The sequence below is a fragment of the Palaemon carinicauda genome, chromosome 45 (assembly GCF_036898095.1).
Source record: "Palaemon carinicauda isolate YSFRI2023 chromosome 45, ASM3689809v2, whole genome shotgun sequence".
NCBI lineage: Eukaryota > Metazoa > Arthropoda > Malacostraca > Decapoda > Palaemonidae > Palaemon > Palaemon carinicauda.
The window spans coordinates 22800191-22822516 of record NC_090769.1 but is presented as its reverse complement, the minus strand read 5'-3'; the positions used below and the strand labels follow the sequence as shown (position 1 = coordinate 22822516).

General features: G+C 36.0%; 1 protein-coding gene across 1 annotated transcript in view; it reads left to right on the top strand.

Moving 5' to 3' along the window:
• Window positions 1–22326, top strand: part of LOC137634847 (uncharacterized) — a 79909-nt gene that overhangs the window by 28615 nt on the left and 28968 nt on the right. Inside the window, exons 5-10 of the mRNA XM_068367400.1 lie at window positions 4279–4984; window positions 5130–5408; window positions 13519–14277; window positions 16171–16218; window positions 18891–19040; window positions 20111–20581. Coding sequence (XP_068223501.1) covers window positions 4279–4984; window positions 5130–5408; window positions 13519–14277; window positions 16171–16218; window positions 18891–19040; window positions 20111–20581 — 2413 coding nt within the window. The remainder of the gene's footprint in view (window positions 1–4278; window positions 4985–5129; window positions 5409–13518; window positions 14278–16170; window positions 16219–18890; window positions 19041–20110; window positions 20582–22326) is intronic.

Genomic DNA, 22326 nt, shown 5'->3' with positions numbered 1-22326 from the left:
AATTCTCTCTCTCTCTCTCTCTCTCTCTCTCTCTCTCTCTTTTCTTGTATTCTACATTGGGAACTCTGACAAACTCAACCCTTCGGTTGAAAAAAAAATTTCTCTCTCTCTCTCTCTCTCTCTCTCTCTCTCTCTCTCTCTCTCTCTCAAAACTTCTTGATTAGTTTCCCTCAAGTTCCCATTGTTTTGCGATGCCAATTTCTGTCTCTAGGGTCAGTGGATTTAGGAAGTTTTAGGAAGAGCGAAAAATCACAAGACGATGTGTGCCAAGAAACTTAGGAATTTAGTAAAAAAAAAAAGTATTTGGCAAAGTAGTTCCGTAAATTAAGTTGCCAGAAAGTTTGATATTATTGGATTATGTTAATTAATTTAGGTTATTTATTGGCTAATGGAAGTGTGAAGTTAATCTTTATTGATGTTAGATTCTAATGTAGAAGTTTTCTTTCTGTTTTTGCTATAGATGAAGTTTGTTTCAACACAAAATTTCTCTTTCCTGTTTTGATGTCGAAGATCAAAATCCAGAAATTTAAAATGAATGTAATGTCAGTCATTGAATTATATATTATGAGGGAATTTAATGTCTGTCATTGAATTTTTTAAGATTAAGAGAGAATTTAATGGCCGTCATTTAATTATTTGAAATTAAAGAGGGAATTTAATGGCCGTCATTTAATTTTTTGAAATTAAAGGGGGAATTTAATGACCGTCATTTAATTATTCAAAATTAAAGAGAATTAAAGACGGAATTTAATGACCGTCATTTAATTATATAAAATCAAAGAGGGAATTTAATGTCCGTCATTTAATTATATAAAATCAAAGAGGGGATTTAATGGCCGTCATTTAATTATTTAAAATTAGAGGGAATTTAATGTCCCGACATTGAATTTTTTAAGATTAAGAGGAAATTTAATACCAGTCATTGAATTGTTTAACATTTAAGAGAATTTAATGCCCGTTATAGAATTATTTAAGATTAAAAAAACACATTAATTATAATTATCATTTAGTCAATAGAAATAATATTTTTTTCACTAATAGTCTTTGTATTTAGAATTTGTAGTAATTTTCTTGTAAATGGCTAGTTTGCTATAAGCTTCTACTAATTTTAAATTGTTAGTTTAGTGTTAATCTTCCACTAATTTCTTATTTTAGGAATTCTTTGTTTTTTTTAATTTTCTGAATCTTCATGTGTCTGGCGATTTGGTCTGTGGTAAAATGTTATCTGTCTCAAATTTATCTGTAAAATCTTATAAATTAATGTTCTATAATGTTCTACTGTTCTGTTATCTGGTGGAATAGCTGCTTGTCTCAAAGCTATCTATAAAATCTTGGAAAGTACTGTTCTATAATGTTCTATTGTTCTGTTATCTGGTGGAATAGCTGCTTGTCAAAGTTATTTCTAAAATCTTAGAAAATAATGTTCTATGATGTTCTATAATGTTCTGTTGTCTGGTGGAATAGCTGCTTGTCTCAAAGTTACCAATAAAATCTTAGAAAATAATGTTCTATATTGTTCTGTTATCTGGTTGAATAGCTGCTTGTCTCAAAGTTATTTCTAAAATCTTAGAAAATAATGTTCTATAATGTTCTACTGTTCTGTTATCTGGTCGAATAGCTGCTTAAGAGAAAAACTTGATATGTGTTCTTGAGTAATGCCTATAGGAAGTAATATTATTTTTTTGTCTTAATGAAGCTAGCTAGTCTCTTAATAATTAATGGCTGATGCATTTAATAACCTCAGTTTATATATATTTTATATTTTTTCTTCCTTGCTCTGGTCTCTATAGGACTCCATACAAGAGTGAAATAGTCCCTTTTTTCCCAATAGATATTTTGATTAGTATGACCAGAGTCAAAAAAAATATTTTGGAGTTCTAATGTACTAGATTTTTTTTTTCTTTTCCGACGCCTTGCGCCCCCCTTCCTCCCTGATAGTCTTAATACTAACAACCCCTTCGTCTGTGTCCCCCCCAGCAGGAAGTGAATGTCCGGAGGAACCATGCCAAGCGGGTGAGTCCCCCCCCCCCTCCCTCCTCCCTTAGCCCCTTCGAAGTTCCTCCAAAGCTTCCCTCCTATTTCTTAAATTCCTTCTCCCTTGATAAATGTGGACTGAAGAAGACATTAGGGTGATGCAATTATTGAAAGATGCACTGCATTTTAAGATCTACCAATTGTTAATATATTAAAATATGTTAAAATATTGATGATTATTCTAGAGAGACTTTATAATATTGCATTATTTTCCATGGGCGGCATAACATTGAAATACAATTGGGTTAACAGTAAATGCCATAAAATCTGGTTAACAACACATGCCATAAACTTAAGTTAACAAGAGATGCTATAAAAAAAATCGGGTTAACAGCTCATGCTATAAAATCAGGTTAATAGCGCCTGGCATAATGTCAAATTAGGAGCTCATGCCATAAAATTGGGTTAACAACACATATTATAAACTTAAGTTAATAACAGATGCTATAAAATTGGTTAATAGCTCACATTGTCATGAAATCTGGTTAACAGCGAATGCCATAAAATCGGGTTAACAGCGAATGCCATAAAATCGGGTTAACACCTCATATTGTCAGGAAGTTGAGTTAACGGCGAATACCATAAAATCTGGTTAAGGTCACGAAATGGAGTTAACGGGGAAGGCTATAAAATCGGGTTAACAGCTCACATTGTCATGAAATTGGGTTAACAGCGAATGCCCTGAAATCGGGTTAACAGCTCACATTGTCATGAAGTCGAGTTAACAACGCATGCCTTAAAATCTGGTCAAGGTCATGAAATGGATTTATCAGCGAATGCCATACAATCGGGTTAACAGCTTACGTAATAGGGTCAACAGCACACTTTACAGTAAAATTACGCTAACCTCTCTCAGTAATATAATTTAATATAATTTGGATAATTACCTTGGTAATTGATATAATTTAGCTTAGAAATGTTAGAATACTATACAAATTAGACCCATTTTTTAATATTCTCTAACAACTAAAAGAATATTAAGTTGAATAGGGTAGATACGAGCTAATTAATTAAAAGTGATATGATCTCAGATAATGTCAATGTTGATCAAGGAGGATGGAAACTATACTCATATTTTTTCAATGGGGCGCCTTTGTACTGACTTGCAAGGGTGCCTTTTTCGCTCGGAAAAGTTTCCTACTAGCTGATTGGTTGGACCAAATAATTCCAACCAATCAGCTATTAGGAAACTGAGCTCGGAAAGGTTTCCTAATCGCTGATTGGTTGAACCAAATAATTCCAACCAATCAGCTAGTAAGAAACTTTTCCGAGCTAAAAGGGCACCCTTGCGAGACAGTGCAAATACGGCTAATTATAAATGCGCCTCATTAAAGATTTTTAGTTTAGTCATTTAATTCATCTTATATTAAAAACTATAACTGGAATTCTTTTATTAATGACTTTCACTGAAGATTTTACATTCTATCTTTGCAAATGAAATTACAGGAATACAGACCTAGACATTGAAATTAGTTGAAATTCAAAGACGAAAACATAAATTGATAGAAGTGCATAAATTGTAAGCCCTACTGTCTTCTGTAATTCAGTGTAGTAGCACTAGAAATTGCTCAAAAATTCGAACGCTCTAATCATTTCAACCGTGGGTAGTTGAAAATGTCAACTGTCCCTTGTCAGTTTAAAATGACAACTGTCTCTTTGTCAGTTTAAAATGGCAAGTTTCTTAAGGATTTGCAAATATCAATCGTCACACGTCAGTCGGTTGAAAATGGCAACTGTGCTTTGTCAGTTGATAATGGCAAGTGTCATAGGAACAGTTGCAAATATCAACCGTCACACGCCAGTCGGTTGAAAATGGCAACTGTTTTTTTGTCAGTTGATAATGGCAAGTGTCCTAGAAACAGTTGCAAATATCCACCGTCACACGTCAATCGGTTGAAAATGGCAACTGTGTTTTCTCAGTTGATAATGACAAGTGTACTAGAAACAGTTGCAAATATCCACCGTCACGCGTCAATCGGTTGAAAATGGCAACTGTTTTTTTGTCAGTTGATAATGGCAAGTGTCCTAGAAACAGTTGCAAATATCCACCGTCACACGTCAATCGGTTGAAAATGGCAACTGTGTTTTCTCAGTTGATAATGACAAGTGTACTAGAAACAGTTGCAAATATCCACCGTCACGCGTCAATCGGTTGAAAATGGCAACTGTCCTTTTACAGTAGATAATATCAACGGTGGAGGATCTATTGAATAGGTCAATTCTCTTGGCAGTTGAAAATTTCAGTTGTCTCTTGAAGCGTGTCAATTGAAAGTGGCAACTGTGGTTCGTCAGTTGAAAATGTCAACTGTCGCACGAAAATCAGTTGAAAATGACGATTGTTGCATGGTATCAACAGTGGTTCGTCAGTTAAAATGGTCAACCGTCACACGTAAATCAGTTGAAAATGGCAACTGTTGCGTGGTGTCAACTGTGGTTCGTCAGTTGAAAAGAACAACTATCACACGTCATTTGGAAATAGAAAGTATTTCGCACCAGTTGAAAATGGCAACTGTCCTTGGGTCAGTTGAGAATGACAACGGTTCCACGTTAGTTTTAAGTGCCACTTGCCCCGTTCTAACTGAAAAGGGCAACTGCCTCAAGTCAGTTGAAATCTCAATTTTCTTGCATCAGTTGAAAAAGAAAATTCTTCCACATTTGTTAAAAAAAGGTACCAGCTCCGTGCTAGTTAAAAATAGCAACTGTCCTGCATCAGTTGAAAATGGCAACTGTTCAGCATCAATTGAAATGGCAACTGTTCTGCATCTCATGAAAATGGAAACTGTCCTGCATCAGCTGAAAATAGCAATTGTCCCACGTCAATTGAAAATGGGAAATGTCCCGCGTTTGTTGAAGCTGGTAACTGTCCTGCATCAGTTGGAAATGGCAACTGTCTTTCATCAGTTGAAGTTAATTACTACCCTGCATCAGTTGAAAAGGGGAAATGTCCCATGTTAATTGAAACTGGTAACTGTCTTACATCAGTTGAAAGTGGAAACTGACGTGCATCAGTTGAAAATGGCAGCTGTCTTGCATCAGTTGAAGTTAATTACTGCCCGGCATCAGTTGAAAATGGGAAATGTCCTGCCCTGCATCAGTTGAAAAAAGCAACTGTCCTGCATCAGTTGAAGTTGACAACTGTCCTGTGTCAGTTGAAGTTGACAACTGCCCTGCATCTGTTGAAAATAGCAACTGTCCTGCATCAATTGAAGTTGATAACTATCCTGCATCAGTTGGCAAGGGCAACTGTCCTGCATCAATTGAAGTTGATAACTATCCTGCATCAGTTGAAAATGACCAATGTCCTGCAGCAGTTGAAGTTAACAACTGCCCCTTATCAGTTAAAAATGGCAACTGTCCTGCATCAATTGAATATGGCAACTGCCCTTCCAACTGACCAATTGAGGGAATCGAAGAAAAGAGCTTCAAGTTCGTTTTGACTGAGCAGTGCCTTGTTGATGTTTTAGTAGTTCCCCCCATTTCGTTATCCAACTAGCAACCCCTCCCCCTTTTACCCCCTTCCCCTACCCCTTTCCCCCTCCCCTCCCCCCTCCCTAATGCGCTTGATTTGATCTACTTTTCGTAGATTGTGTTTATAATCTCCTAATTGCACCTCCACTTCTACGTAACTGCTTATCACAGTATTTCTTGTATTCACTCGCTATTTGATGTTCACGTTGTATTTTTTTTTTTTTTTTTTTTATATTTTTTACTATTTTAGGCCTAGTTGAATATTTCCACTTTTTTTCTATTTAGATTAAGTAGATTTTGGTATTTTACATTTCTCACCCTCTTTTCCCTACGCTTGGATTACTGTCTTATGTGTATATTTGTATTTAAAACTCCATTTTTTTATTATTATCAAGTTTAGTGTATTTTCGTATATTTCACCAGAATCCATATTTATGCTTTATAACTGCTTGTCCTTACTTAACACCATGTTAAGAGTATTAAGGATTTTAAAACAATATTTTTTTTTCTTAAATTGTCACACGTAAGGATTAAATCCCATTAATAGCCTGTTTAAATCATATCTGTTTATATCACAAATACGTAATTATTCTTTGATTAAACCCGAGTATATAAAAACTTGTTGAATGGAACTGTGATCCTCTGCAAGATTTACTTTAATATTTATTTTAATTTTGTTCTAATTTTGTTTTTATTTGCTGGATTTATGTCACCGCTTAACGCACATAAATATATTTCTCACAATTGCAATTAATGTTTTCTCACGGATACTTCCACCGTTGGGAAATATTCAAGACTGAAACATTTCCACCTGGCAAAATGCATTTTGGAATAATTTCCCCCTTTGCCGAATACAATTTGGAATCATTTCCCCTCTGCAAAATGCAATTTGGAATCATTTTCACCTTTGCAGAATGCAATTTGGAATCGTTTTCTCTCCGCAAAATGCAATTTGAAATCATTTCCTCTCTGCAAAATGAAAGTTGGAATAATTTTCCTCTGCAAAATGCCATTTGGAATCATTTTCCTCTGCAAAATGCAATTTGGAATAATTTTCCCTTCAAAGAGTAGAATTTTGAATCATTTCCCCTCTGTAAAATGCAATTTGTAATCATTTCCTCTCTGCAAAATGCAATTTGTAATCATTTCCCCCCTTCAGAATGCAATTTGGAATCATTTCCTTTCTGCAAAATGCAATGTGGAATCATTTCCCTTCTGCAAAATGCAATTTGGAATTATTTCTCTTTTGCAAAATGCAATTTGGAATCATTTCCCTTCTGCAAAATGCAATTTGGAATCATTTCCCTTCTGCAAAATGCAATGTGGAATCATTTCCCTTCTGCAAAATGCAATGTGGAATCATTTCCCTTCTGCAAAATGCAATGTGGAATCATTTCCCTTCTGCAAAATGCAATGTGGAATCATTTCCCTTCTGCAAAATGCAATGTGGAATCATTTCCCTTCTGCAAAATGCAATGTGGAATCATTTCCCTTCTGCAAAATGCAATGTGGAATCATTTCCCTTCTGCAAAATGCAATGTGGAATCATTTCCCTTCTGCAAAATGCAATGTGGAATCATTTCCCTTCTGCAAAATGCAATGTGGAATCATTTCCCTTCTGCAAAATGCAATTTGGAATCATTTCCCTTCTGCAAAATGCAATGTGGAATCATTTCCCTTCTGCAAAATGCAATGTGGAATCATTTCCCTTCTGCAAAATGCAATTTGGAATCATTTCCCTTCTGCAAAATGCAATGTGGAATCATTTCCCTTCTGCAAAGTGCAATTTAGAATAATTTCCCCTCTTCAAAATGCAATGTGGAATCATTTCCCTTCTGCAAAATGCAATTTGGAATCATTTCCCTTCTGCAGAATGCAATTGTGAATAATTTCCCCCCTGGAATAATTTACCCTCAGCCGAATGCAATTTGGAATAATTTCCCCTCTGCAAAATGTAATTTGGAATCATTCCCCCTCTGCAAAATGCAATTTATAATAATTTCCCTACAGCAAAATGCAATTTGCATTCATTTCCCCCTTGCAAAATGCAGAAGTGGAACAATTTCTCATTTGAAAATGCATTTTGATGAGTAAAATAATTTCTCCTTTGAAAAATGCATTTTGATGAGTAAAATTTCTCCTTTACAAAATTCATTTTTATGAGTAAAATCATTTCTCCTTTACAAAATTCATTTTTATGAGTAAAATCATTTCTCCTTTACAAAATTAATTTTATGAGTAAAATCATTTCTCCTTTGCAAATTACATTTTGATGAGTAAAATGATTTCTCCTTTACAAATTACATTTTGATGAGTAAAATTTCTCCTTTGCAAATTACATTTTGATGAGTAAAATTATTCCTCTTTTGCAAATGTATTTTGATGAGTTCTCTCTCCTATGACAGGTTTAAATTTGAAAGTTCTCATCTTCATATTTTAGAAATAAATGTGTAAATTATATAGCCATTAGCTTTCACAAGTATGTAGGTTTGACGTAGGATTTTATAAAATTTCCATAACTTTATTGAAACATATTACGTTACAATTAAGCTTATTTTCTGTAGTGGTACAATTGCTTCATGTTTAATAGTAAAGGGTTGTAGCTATTATTTTCATATGCAAATGAATGTTGAGTAGATAAGTATTGTTGTCGTATGATTTGATAATTCAAAGATGTAAGTTTTATACTTCGTTTTTTTATATTTAGTGGCTGGTCTTCTAGGGGATAAATATTACTAAAAAAAGGGTATGATTGACAGAACTTATCAAGTCTAGTTTAATTGCTAAGTCCAAGGCCCACTGGAACGAACATAGAAAACTTATCCAGTGTAGATTTATTACCAAGTACAAGGGCTACTAGAAGGAACAGAGAAATCTTATAAGTGTAGGTTTTCAACGACTCCAAGGGTTACTGGAACGAATATAGAAAGCTTACTAAGTGTAGGTTTTTAAACAAATCCATGGGCTACTGGAACGAGCATAGAAATCTTAAGTGTAGGTTTTTAAAAGTCCAAGGACTACTGAAAAGAACATAGATAGCTTAAGCTTATCCAGTGTAGTTTCATTACTAGGTACAAGGAATACTGGAACGAAGGTTACTGGATAGAACATAGATAGCTTAGCTTATCCAGTGTAGTTTCATTACTAGGTACAAGGAATACTGGAACGAAGGTTACTGGAAAGAACATAGATAGCTTAGCTTATCCAGTGTAGTTTCATTACTAGGTTCAAGGAATACTGGACCGAAGGTTACTGGAAAGAACATAGATAGCTTAGCTTATCCAGTGTAGTTTCATTACTAGGTTCAAGGAATACTGGAACGAAGGTTACTAGAAAGAACATAGATAGCTTAGCTTATCCAGTGTAGTTTCATTACTAGGTTCAAGGAATACTGGAACGAAGGCTACTGGAAAGAACATAGACAGCTTAAGCTTATCCAGTGTAGTTTCATTACTAGGTTCAAGGAATACTGGAACGAAGGTTACTGGAAAGAACATAGATAGCTTAAGCTTATCCAGTGTAGTTTCATTACTTGGTTCAAGGAATACTGGAACGAAGGTTACTGGAAAGAACATAGATAGCTTTAGCTTATCCAGTGTAGTTTCATTACTAGGTTCAAGGAATACTGGAACGAAGGCTACTGGAAAGAACATAGACAGCTTAAGCTTATCCAGTGTAGTTTCATTACTAGGTTCAAGGAAGACTGGAACGAAGGCTACTGGAAAGAACATAGATAGCTTAAGCTTATCCAGTGTAGTTTCATTACTAGGTTCAAGGAATACTGGAACTAAGGCTACTGGAAAGAACATAGATAGCTTAGCTTATCCAGTGTAGTTTCATTGCTAGGTTCAAGGAATACTGGAACGAAGGCTAATGGAAAGAACATAGACAGCTTAAGCTTATCCAGTGTAGTTTCATTGCTAGGTTCAAGGAATACTGGAACGAAGGTTACTGGAAAGAACATAGATAGCTTAAGCTTATCCAGTGTAGTTTCATTACTAGGTTCAAGGAATACTGGAACTAAGGCTACTGGAAAGAACATAGATAGCTTAGCTTATCCAGTGTAGTTTCATTGCTAGGTTCAAGGAATACTGGAACGAAGGCTAATGGAAAGAACATAGACAGCTTAAGCTTATCCAGTGTAGTTTCATTGCTAGGTTCAAGGAATACTGGAACGAAGGTTACTGGAAAGAACATAGATAACTTAGCTTATCCAGTGTAGTTTCATTGCTAGGTTCAAGGAATACTGGAACGAAGGCTAATGGAAAGAACATAGACAGCTTAAGCTTATCCAGTGTAGTTTCATTGCTAGGTTCAAGGAATACTGGAACGAAGGTTACTGGAAAGAACATAGATAGCTTAAGCTTATCCAGTGTAGTTTCATTACTAGGTTCAAGGAATACTGGAACGAAGGTTACTGGAAAGAACATAGATAGCTTAAGCTTATCCAGTGTAGTTTCATTACTAGGTTCAAGGAATACTGGAACGAAGGTTACTGGAAAGAACATAGATAGCTTAGCTTATCTAGTGTAGTTTCATTGCTAAGTTCAAGGAATACTGGAACGAAGGTTACTGGAAAGAACACAGATAGCTTAGCTTATCCAGTGTAGTTTCATTGCTAAGTTCAAGGAATGCTGGAACGAAGGTTACTGGAAAGAACACAGATAGCTTAGCTTATCCAGTGTAGTTTCATTGCTAAGTTCAAGGAATACTGGAACGAAGGTTACTGGAAAGAACACAGATAGCTTAGCTTATCCAGTGTAGTTTCATTACTAAGTTCAAGGAATACTGGAACGAAGGTTACTGGAAAGAACATAGATAGCTTAGCTTATCCAGAGTAGTTTCATTGCTAAGTTCAAGGGAACGAACATAGAAAGCATATTAAGCGTAGGTAAGTTAGCAAATACAAGGGCCACTGAAATGAGCATAGAACTATATCAAATGCAGATTCATTACCAACTATAAAGGCTACTGGAACGAACATATAAAGCTTATCAAATGTAGCTTCATTACCAAATCCAAGGGCCACTGAAACGAGCAACCTAATTTATTTTCCTGTCCCTAAAAAAAGAAAGATCGAAAAGGAAGGAGTGGCAGAGATTAAAAGAAAAAGTGGGAGATTCGAAGACCTCGTATGGAGGAGAGAAGGTCATTAATTATTTCCTAAAGTCTTGATGGACAGGTAGACAGGTACTTTACCCAACTTGGTTGGTGGTCTGTCTACTGATGACAGGTGGACGGGGGAAAAGAGCCTTTTAGGCTGATAGTGGATTATTGTTTGTTTTACCCCGAGATGTTTTAAAATTTATTTTCGACAGTGGGCCGCATAACACAAATTTAAAGAATTTGTAATTTTGGTCACCTTTTTTTATAATTGTTGGTTAAATAAAATTTTATTTAATGGTTTAACATAAAAATTGGCCTTTTTTTGTCACTTTTTACATTGCTGGGTGATTAAAATTTGATTTAATGATGTAATAGCATTGGTAAAAAGAAAAGTAGTTACTTTTTTTTACATTGTTGGTTGATTAAAATTTGATTTAATGATGTAATAGCATTGGTAAAAAGAAAATTAGTTACTTTTTTACATTGTTGGTTGAATAAAAATTGGTTCAATGTAATAGCATTGGTAAAGAAAAGAAAAGTAGTTACTTTTTACATGCTTGTTTAAATAGAATTTGATTTATTGATGCAATAGCATTGGTAAAAAGAAAAGTAGTTTTTGATAAGCCCCCCCCCCCCCAAAAAAAAAAAAATAGGGCTGAGAAAAGGAACCTTAGATGAGAAACCTAATTATCATATAAATAATCAATCAAACAGCGCCCACATTCTATTTTTTGTTTATGATTTTGATAATGAAATATATTGATATTACTCATCAGAGTTCTGCGTTGATTCCCCTTCAATACCGCCAGACGCCCACTTCCTTAATCTCAATAAAACCCAAGTTATAAATAAGAAAACAAATATCCAAAAGTAAAAGTTATTCTCACAACCTTAGGGAGAATAATCACGAACATTTCCCATCGTTTAATTAGGAATAAATTTTCCTAGAATCGCTCGAAAGTTCAAAATGCCTTTGTAGCGTGTTACTGATGATGATGGATTCCTCTGCCCATTGAATGAAGAATGAGGGCCTTCGTATCTAGCTCCCTCCTTCTCCTCCTCCACTATTTAGCCCCTTCACTCCACTATTTAGCCCCTTCACTCCATTTACTCCCTTTATTCCACTATTTAGCTCCTCCCCTCCACTATTTAGCTACTCCCCCTCCACTATTTAGCTCCTCCCCTCCACTATTTACCCCCTTCACTCCACTATTTAGCTACTTCCCCTCCACTATTTAGCTCCTCTCCTCCACTATTTAGGTACTCCCCCTCCACTATTTAGCTCCTCCCCTCCACTATTTAGCTCCTCCCCCTTCACTATTTAGCTCCTCCCCTCCACTATTTAGCTCCTCCCCTCCACTATTTAGGTACTCCCCCTCCACGATTTAGCTCCCCCCCTCCACTCTATATCTCCTCCCTCTCCACTACTTAGCTCCTTCCCCTTCACTATTTAGCTCCTCCCTCTCCACTGTTTAGCTCCTCCCCCTCAACTCTTTAGCGTCTCCCTCTCCACTATTTAGCTCCTCCTCATCCACTACTCAGCCCCTCCCCTTCCACTATTTAGCCCCTCCCCTTTCTACTATTTAGCTCGTTCCCATCCACTGTTTAGCTCCTCCCCTTCCACTATTTAGCTCTTCCCCTTCCACTATTTAGCTCTTCCCCTTCCACTATTCAGCCCATCCCTCTCCACTATTTAGCCCCTCCCCTTACACTATTTAGCCCTTCCCCTTACACTATTTAGCCCCTTCCCATCCACTATTTAGCTCTTCCCCTTACACTATTCAGCCCGTCCCTCTCCACTATTTAGCCCCTTCCCATCCACTATTTAGCTCTTCCCCTCCACTATCTAGCCCTGCCCCGTCCACTATTCAGCCCCCCTCCACTATTTAGCTCCTCCCCCTCCTCTATTTAGCTCCTCCCCCTCCCCTCTACCTCCCATTGCCTTCCGCTCTGTCATAATGAGATGGCACGGTTAATTTCTTATTTAGGAAAGCCCTTGTGGAGTGGAAGACGGATGTATGGGTTGTGACCAGCCTCTGTTGTTGCCTATTATTATGTATTCTCATCTACCTCCGTGGAGCAAACGGCCATATAAATTCAAGCCGGGTCCCGTCCTTTAATGAATTAATAGGACCTAATCCTCCCTCCACATTCATTTTTATTCTTTGGGCTCGACCCTCACACGGCTGGGGAGGTTATTGGGCGGGAAGGGCCGTGCCCTGAGGAGTAAGAGAAAGTATTTAGCCCTACGTTGTCATGTCTAAATTAAGTGATTTTTTTTTTCTTTATTTGCAAGTTTACGGTTTATTTCCCTGTATTAGCTTAGTTATAATTTCAGCATTTGTTATTCATCGTACCCTTTGAAGATAACGAAATTTCATTTTTTTAAACGGTATGTTCATAGAAACATTTCCTGTATATATATATATATATATATATATATATACATATGTTTTTTTAATTTATTTATATATATCATAGAGTATGATCAATACAGAAACTATTATTACATTATATAAACAAAACAGCGTTTTACATTTATTTCATCATTTCAATTACCATTAAGTTGGGAACAGATTATACGCTTTTTAGAAACACCATTTTAAGGAGCTAATTACAATACCACCTGTCACTGTCCCATTCCCTCTGCCATTCATGAGCGTCATTTAAACCTCTGACTCGTTATGTGAGAATTGTTTACGTTATATTACAAGGAAAATAATTAATGTAATTCATATAGGATTATTAAGATCATGAGGGAATTACTTACATATTCACCTTACATCATATAGGATTATTGAGATAATAAGGGAATTACTTACATATCCACCTTACATTATATAGGAATTATCTCCAATCTTATCTTACATCATATAGGAATTATCTCCAATATTATCTTACATCATACAGGAATTACCTCCCATATTATCTTACATCATATAGGAATTACCTCCAATGTTATCTTACATCATGTAGGAATTATCTCCAATCTTATCTTACATCATATAGGAATTATCTCCAATATTATCTTACATCATACAGGAATTACCTCCCATATTATCTTACATCATATAGGAATTACCTCCAATGTTATCTTACATCATGTAGGAATTATCTCCAATATTATCTTACATCATATAGGAATTATCTCCAATCTTATCTTACATCATATAGGAATTATCTCCAATATTATCTTACATCATATAGGAATTATCTCCAATATTATCTTACATCATACAGGAATTACCTCCCATATTATCTTACATCATATAGGAATTACCTCCAATGTTATCTTACATCATGTAGGAATTATCTCCAATATTATCTTACATCATATAGGAATTATCTCCAATCTTATCTTACATCATATAAGAATTACCTCCAATGTTATCTCGCATCATATAGGAATTATCTCCAATAACAGTATTATCTCAGCATATCAAAATATCAAGTTTTCTCCTGACAGAAGAATCGTAACTCATTTTCCGTTTCCCCCTTACAAAGCCATCGACGGTGCCTGGTCCTCGTGGTCATCCTGGTCGACCTGCGGGCCTGACTGCCGTCACCACCGTCAGCGGTCCTGCTCGGCTCCCGCGCCCCAGCACGGAGGGCGCTTCTGCCCTGGGGAGGATATCACCAGCGTTACCTGTAGCGGAGGAATGTGTCGAAGTAAGCATTTTTTTTTTTTTTTTTTTTTTTTTTTCTTTTTTTTTTTTCTTTTTTTTATGAGATGGGGGATCGATCTGCTGCCATGCGAATGCTTGGCGGATACGTTGCTACTGTACTAGCTAGGAGGATAAGGGATTAGTAAATCCCTTTGATATAATCAAGTTTATTTACAGATTAATGTATGTTCTTACAGGGTGTAATGGCTTCAGAGAGGAAAATGAATGAACAAATAAATAAATGGAGCGTTTGTAGTTCGTTGGGACATATTGGATGTAAAATTTCAAAAGTTGAAATAAAAAAAAAATATATATATATATATATATATATATATATATAATATATATATATATATATATATATATATTTAAAAGGGAAACAAACGCAATAGTATCATCTAACTTAACCTCTCCCACCTAACCTAACCTAACCTAGGAGCAGTATCCTTAACCTAACCTTCCCCACCTAACCTAACCTAGGAGCAGTATCCTTAACCTAACCTTCCCCACCCACCTCACCTAACTTAGGAGCAGTATCCTTAACCTAACCCTCCCCACCTAACCTAACCTAGGAGCAGTAACCTTAACCTAACCTTCCCCACCTAACCTAACTTAGGAGCCGTATCCTTAACCTAACCTTCCCCACCTCGCCTAACCCAGGAGCTGTATCCTTAACTACTCAACTACCAGGATGGTTATGCCCCCTGCTTCCCCCCCCCCCCCCTCGAGACTGCCATATCCTTAGCTTACCCCAAGATTAAGTCTCCTCATCCTTGTGTTTGTTTCCCAACTGGCTTCAATCTTAGATAGTCAAACTAGCTTCATATTAACGTAGTTCAAACCAAGATAAACAACAACCTGCCTATAAATAAAATTGATTTGATAAGTAATTCTACTATTTACTCCTGTCTGTCCCAACCAACTGCACTCGGCCATAATAAATAAGTATATATATATATATATATATATATATATATATGATAAATTTTGCACATTTAAGTGAGTTTTTCATATTCAAATAAGCCATATATACTCATACAATATTGTCTGGATTATTTTACCGACCTCGGGATCAGAACCCAAGGCGGAACCACTCAAAGACAATAGCTTCTGACCGACCGGGAATCGAACCCTGGTCCAGGAAACTTGTAACAACAGTGACTTACCACTTAACCCTAATGTCATTCTTTTAACATGGTTATATTACCAACATGTTTTCTCATTTCTCAAACTTGCAACATGGCAATTACAGAGGTTTTCAGAGTAAATTTAGGCTATAGGAGTCTTATCTAGGAGCCACTCTTCCCTTTGGTGTCTTTAAGTTTTGTTTGGTAAACACACTTACGTCCCTCATCCATAGATAAACATGATTATTCACGGGGTGAGACGTGTTATCTCTCTCTCTCTCTCTCTCTCTCTCTCTCTCTCTCTCTCTCCATCTTCCTATAATCATTCTCTCTCTCTCTCTCTCTCTCTCTCTCTCTCTCTCTGGCTACCCTTTTTCTTCCCATCTTCCTATAATCTCTCCCTCTCGCTCTCTCTCTCTCTCTCTCTCTCTGACTCCAATTTTTCTTCCCATCTCCCTCTAATCATCCCTCTTCTTCCCATTTTACCTTCCTTCTTCCTTTCCAATTTTCTCCCATCCTCTCTTTCTTTCTTCCCACCTTCCCTTTCTTTCTTCCCATCCTCGCTTTAGCTCTTCCCACCTTTTTCCAATCCAATTTCTTCTTCCTTTCCAATTTTCTCCCATCTTCCCTTTCTTCCCATCTTCCCTTTCTTCCCATCCTCGCTTTTGCTCTTCCCACCTTTTTCTAATCTAACCCCCCATCCTCAAGACGCAATTTTGACTCCCCACGCCACTCTGAACTAACACCTTGTGTTTACCTTCCTTCTCCAGATGGATCCTCGGTGAGGATGTACGGAGATCGGAGCATCACTGAAGAAGGTGAGTCCATCGGAGTAGGGAACTTTTATTACTCCTGGAACTACAATTTTATGTCATAATCTCCTAATTCATTTCTTTGGGGGTGTCATACTATGTATGGTTTAGGAAAAGTATATTTTAATATTACTGTTCTTGAAATGTTTTATTTTAATTGTTTATTACTTCTCTTGTAGTTTATTTATTTCCTTATTTCCTTTCCTCGCTGGGGTATTTTTCATTGTTGGAGCTATTGGCGTTTACCGTAATGCTTTTCCAATTATGGTTGAATCCTAGCTGATGATAATAATAATAATGATAATAATAATAATAATAATAATAATAATAATAATAATAATAAGTTATTTTCCCAATTGGATCCCTTGGGCTTATAGCATCCTACTTTTCCATCTAGGATTCAAGTAAAATTGTAGCTTAGCTAGTATTAATAATAATAATAATAATAATAATAATAATAATAATAATAATAATAATAAAAACTATTTTTCCCTATTAGAGCCCTTGGGCTTATAGCATTCTGCTTTTCCAACTAGGATTCAAGTAAAATTGTAGCTTAGCTAGTATTGATAATAAAAATAATAATAATAATAATAATAATAATAATAATAATAATACTGATAACAGTACTGATAATAATAATAACAGTAATAATAATAATGATAATGATAATAATAATAATAATGCTGATAATAATAATAATAATAATAATAATTGCAATAATAACAACAACTACACAAAGTAGCCAATAATCCACTGGACAGTGGATGTCGCTGCTGCCGTCCGAGTGAAATATGGCTGCCCATTATTCCCAAGATAATGTAAACCCATTCATCTCCCTAGAGGAACGGCAGCGGAGCAAACACAACCCACTAACACAAATAGGATCGTTTTAGCATCCTTGAGGACCCCATCCCACTCCATCATCTTTCTGTCTCCTTCAGTTGGCTGTTCAACATTCCTATCTCCTTCACAAATGGCCGCCATCCATCACAGTAGGCGCCTGCTTCTGAGTTCGTGTTCCTTATTCCTCCACCACTATTGTCAACATCTTCATTCACTTTGAGCCATCCCAGCTGTCTGCTGGTGGTGTCGTAGGTCGCCAGCTTCAGGAGCCAGGCCCCCGCAAGGGCTATAGCCCTCTGAAGGCTTAAAGGTCGCTCGTGAATGGCTGTGGCAAGGGACAGTGACATTGCCTTAGAGACTGACCATGTATACATATCTGAATGAACGCCAGCTTCGGTACTTGTCTTGTTCCCGTCTGAACTCTTTTGGTCTTTGGGGTCCATCTCTCCTCCTCTACCATGAGGTGTTTCTCTCTCTCTCTCTCTCTCTCTCTCTCTCTCTCTCTCTCTCTCTCTCTCTACCATGAGGTTTTTCCTCCCTTACCTCTCTCTCTCCTTCTTTCTCCTTATCTCCCTCTGGTGAGAGCAGTTTCCCCCTTCCTCTCTCTGCTTCTCTCCCTTTCCCTCCCTCTACCACTACCTGTTTCCTCCTCCTCTCTCTCTCTCTCTCTCTCTCTCTCTCTCTCTCTCTCTCTCTCTCTCTCTCTTCTCCTTATCTCCCCTTCCCTCACTCTACCATGAGTCTTTTCCTTCCTCCTATCTCTTCCCTCCTTCCCTCCCTTAACCATGAGTCGTCTCCCCCTATCTCTCCTCTCTCTCTCTCTCTTCTCCTTCTCTCAGCTTTTCTCCTTCTACCAGCTTTTCTCCTTCTACCATGAGCTTCTTCCTTCCCTACCATATCCTTCCCACTCTCTCCTCCTCTCCCCCTTCCCTTCTTCTACCATGATCTTCCTCCTCTGTCTACCCTCCCTCCTTCCCCTTCACACTCTCTCCTCCTCTCCCCTTCCCTCCTTCTACCATGATCGTCCTCCTCTCTCTACCCTCCCTCATTCCCCTTCACACACTCATTCCCCCTCCCCTTCTTAAATGACTCATCTCGACCCTACATCTGTGCCAGTCTTAGAAGGACCCTTTACAAATTTATGTACCATCTCGAAACGACACTCGAGTCGTTTCGAGCTACTGAGTGTAATATACGCCTTGAGTTTCTTGACTTGTACATTGCTTTGTTACTTTCCTATGCTGAAAAAAAAACTTCGCCTTCAAAACGTTAGCAATAGTTTTAAAAAAGACGAGTTGTTATTATTATTATTATTATTATTATTATTATTATTATTATTATTAGCCAAGCTACAACCCTAGTTGGAAAAGCAAGATGCTATAAGCCCAAGTGCTCTAACAGGGAAAAATAGCCCAGTGAGGAAAGGAAATTATTATTGTTATTATTATTATTATTATTTGTTATTATTACTGTTGTTGTTATTATTCCTCATGTATCTTTTATGAACAGCTTATTCTTTTTATTTTTTTAAACAGTCTTATCAAGTAGTTGTATCTTTTATAAACAGCCTCATCTTGTATTTTTTATCCATCCTCATCTCTTAGTTGTTTCTTTTATAAACAAGTTGTACTTTTTAAACAGCCTCATCTTGTAGTTGTGTCTTTTTAAACAGCCTCATCTTGTACTTTATAGAAACACTCACATTTTTAAACATCATCTTGTAGTTCTTCCTTTTATAAACTGCCTCATCTTGTATTTTTTTTTTTTATAAATCCACATCTTGTAATTGTTTTGATTATAACACTAACCTTCCTCCTTTTTATCTCCATCAGCAACTTCAGCGGCTGTTCAACAGGACATCACATTGATAGTGGTCTTGGCCATATTAGTTCCCTTAGTTCTCTTCCTGCTCGTCATTATCTTCAGGAAGTTCAGCAGGAAAGAGAGACAAGGTGGTCCTATGTACGAAATAGCAGCGTCAGGTTGGTAGATTTTACGTTTCCACTTTGATCAGTTCCCCTTACTTTCATTAATTATATGATAAGCTATATTGAACGATTTTAGCATGGAATTTACTAATGTTTTTCCTGTTGTTTTCATTATTTAGATTATAATTAAGATATATTGTACTATTTTCTTCAGTAATTTACGCCTTAGTTCCTCTTATTTTCATTAATTAGATTTTAATCAAGATATATTGTACTATTTTCTTCAGTAATTTACGCCTGAGTTCCTCTTATTTTCATTAATTACATTATAATTAAGCTATATTGTACGATTTTTGCCTTGAATTTACACCTAAGTTCCCCTTATTTTCATTAATTACATTATAATTAAGCTATATTGTACGATTTTAGCATGGAATTTACTAATATGTTCCACTTATTTTCATTAATTACATTTTAATCAAGATATATTGTACGATTTTTGACTGTAATTTACACCTAAGTTCCACTTATTTTCATTAATTACATTATAATTAAGCTATATTGTACGATTTTAGCATGGAATTTACTAATATGTTCCCCTTCGTTTCATTAATTAGATGATAATTAAGCTATATTGTACGATTTTCGCCTGGAATTTACGTTCCCCTTATTTTCATTAATTATATGATAAGCTATTTTGTACAATTTTAGCACGGAATTTACTAATATGTTCCCCTTATTTTCATTAATTATATGATAAGCTATTTTGTACAATTTTAGCACGGAATTTACTAATATGTTCCCCTTATTTTCATTAATTATATGATAAGCTATTTTGTACAATTTTAGCACGGAATTTACTAATATGTTCCCCTTATTTTCATTAATTATATGATAAGCTATTTTGTACAATTTTAGCACGGAATTTACTAATATGTTCCCCTTATTTTCATTAATTAAATGATAATTAAGCTATTTTGTACAATTTTTGCCACGATTTTACGCGTTCGAATTTATTGAAACCAAAAAAAAAAAAATATTTAGAATATACAGTAGGCGTTGATTCAGTGCTGTCACATATATGCGTTCATGAAGGTCCTAATTCACGACTTTTTAATCCCCAGATTATCCGAAGACCTTCTACCGGGACACGACTAAGAAACTCAACGGAATAGTGCCTGACCTGACCCAGAACGTGGGCATGGCGCCCCTGCCCATCACTGCCTCTCACCCTCTCTGCTACGACCACCCGTACAGCGACCCTACGTCGGTTTCCAGCGGGCACAAGTCGAACATGGCCCTTGTGGATTCCATTCACGAGGAACACTATTCCTCCCCGGCTAGCGGAGGCGGCGCCTCTGGGAGCGTCACTTCGTCCTCGGAGCATCATTACGACGTGCCTCACATCTGGGGTCCTCACTCGCAGGACTCGCCAACGCCCTCCGACGGCGTGCACTCCAAGCTCTCGCGGACGGTCACCCCGCCGACTCTGGACGGAAGCGTTGGGAGTCGGGGCCTGGAGTTTCCAGGGTCGTCGCTGGAAAGCAGACAGAAGAGCAACTCGTGCGCTTCTCTGTCCCTAGACGAGTCGTCCAGTAAGTATGCTTTGTTTTAAACTTTGGGGAATAATAATGCCTTATTTCAAACCTTCTCGTATAATGTGCATAACCTTTTTTCCCTTTTGGATCCCTTGGGTTTATAGCATCCTGATTTTCCATCTAAGATTGTATTAGGATCCCTTGGGTTTATAGCATCCTAATTTTCTATCTAGGATTGTATAAAGTCTTTGAAATGAGTAGCATATCCTAGTCATAGAGTAAAATAATTTTACTGATATAAGTAGCGTTTCATCCTTTGGAAATTATACAGAATTATTTCGAAATCTGTTGCTGAATATGTAAAAACACTTAAATTAATATTAATCTTAGAGAAAGGGTTAGAAAGGACTTGCATATCTTAGTCAGACATAGAGTAACGTATTTTTACTGATCGAAGTAGTGTTTTAGCCTTGGAAATTATAGAGAATTATTTCGAACTCCGTTTCTGAACGTGTATAAATTTATTCATTTATATTCATCTTAGAGAAAGGGTTAGAATGGACTTGCATATCTTAGTCAGACATAGAGTAACATTTTTACTGATCGAAGTAGCGTTTTATCCTTTGGAAATTATAAAGAATTATTTTGGACTCTGTTTCTGAATGTGTATAAACTTTTTCATTCTGTTTCTGAATGTGTATAAACTTTTTCATTCTGTTTCTGAATGTGTATAAACTTTTTCATTCTGTTTCTGAATGTGTATAAACTTTTTCATTCTGTTTCTGAATGTGTATAAACTTTTTCATTCTGTTTCTGAACGTGTATAAACTTTTTCATTCTGTTTCTGAACGTGTATAAACTTTTTCAGTCTGTTTCTGAATGTGTATAAACTTTTTCATTCTGTTTCTGAATGTGTATAAACTTTTTCATTCTGTTTCTGAATGTGTATAAACTTTTTCAGTCTGTTTCTGAATGTGTATAAACTTTTTCAGTCTGTTTCTGAATGTGTATAAACTTTTTCATTCTGTTTCTGAATGTGTATAAACTTTTTCATTCTGTTTCTGAATGTGTATAAACTTTTTCAGTCTGTTTCTGAATGTGTATTAACTTTTTCATTCTGTTTCTGAATGTGTATAAACTTTTTCAGTCTGTTTCTGAATGTGTATAAACTTTTTCAGTCTGTTTCTGAATGTGTATTAACTTTTTCATTCTGTTTCTGAATGTGTATAAACTTTTTCAGTCTGTTTCTGAATGTGTATAAACTTTTTCATTCTGTTTCTGAATGTGTATAAACTTTTTCAGTCTGTTTCTGAATGTGTATAAACTTTTTCAGTCTGTTTCTGAATGTGTATAAACTTTTTCATTCTGTTTCTGAATGTGTATAAACTTTTTCAGTCTGTTTCTGAATGTGTATAAACTTTTTCATTCTGTTTCTAAATGTGTATAAATTTTTTTCATTCTGTTTCTGAATGTGTATAAACTTTTTCATTCTGTTTCTGAATGTGTATAAACTTTTTCAGTCTGTTTCTGAATGTGTATAAACTTTTTCATTCTGTTTCTGAATGTGTATAAACTTTTTCATTCTGTTTCTGAATGTGTATAAACTTTTTCAGTCTGTTTCTGAATGTGTATAAACTTTTTCATTCTGTTTCTGAATGTGTATAAACTTTTTCAGTCTGTTTCTGAATGTGTATAAACTTTTTCAGTCTGTTTCTGAATGTGTATAAACTTTTTCATTCTGTTTCTGAATGTGTATAAACTTTTTCATTCTGTTTCTGAATGTGTATAAACTTTTTCAGTCT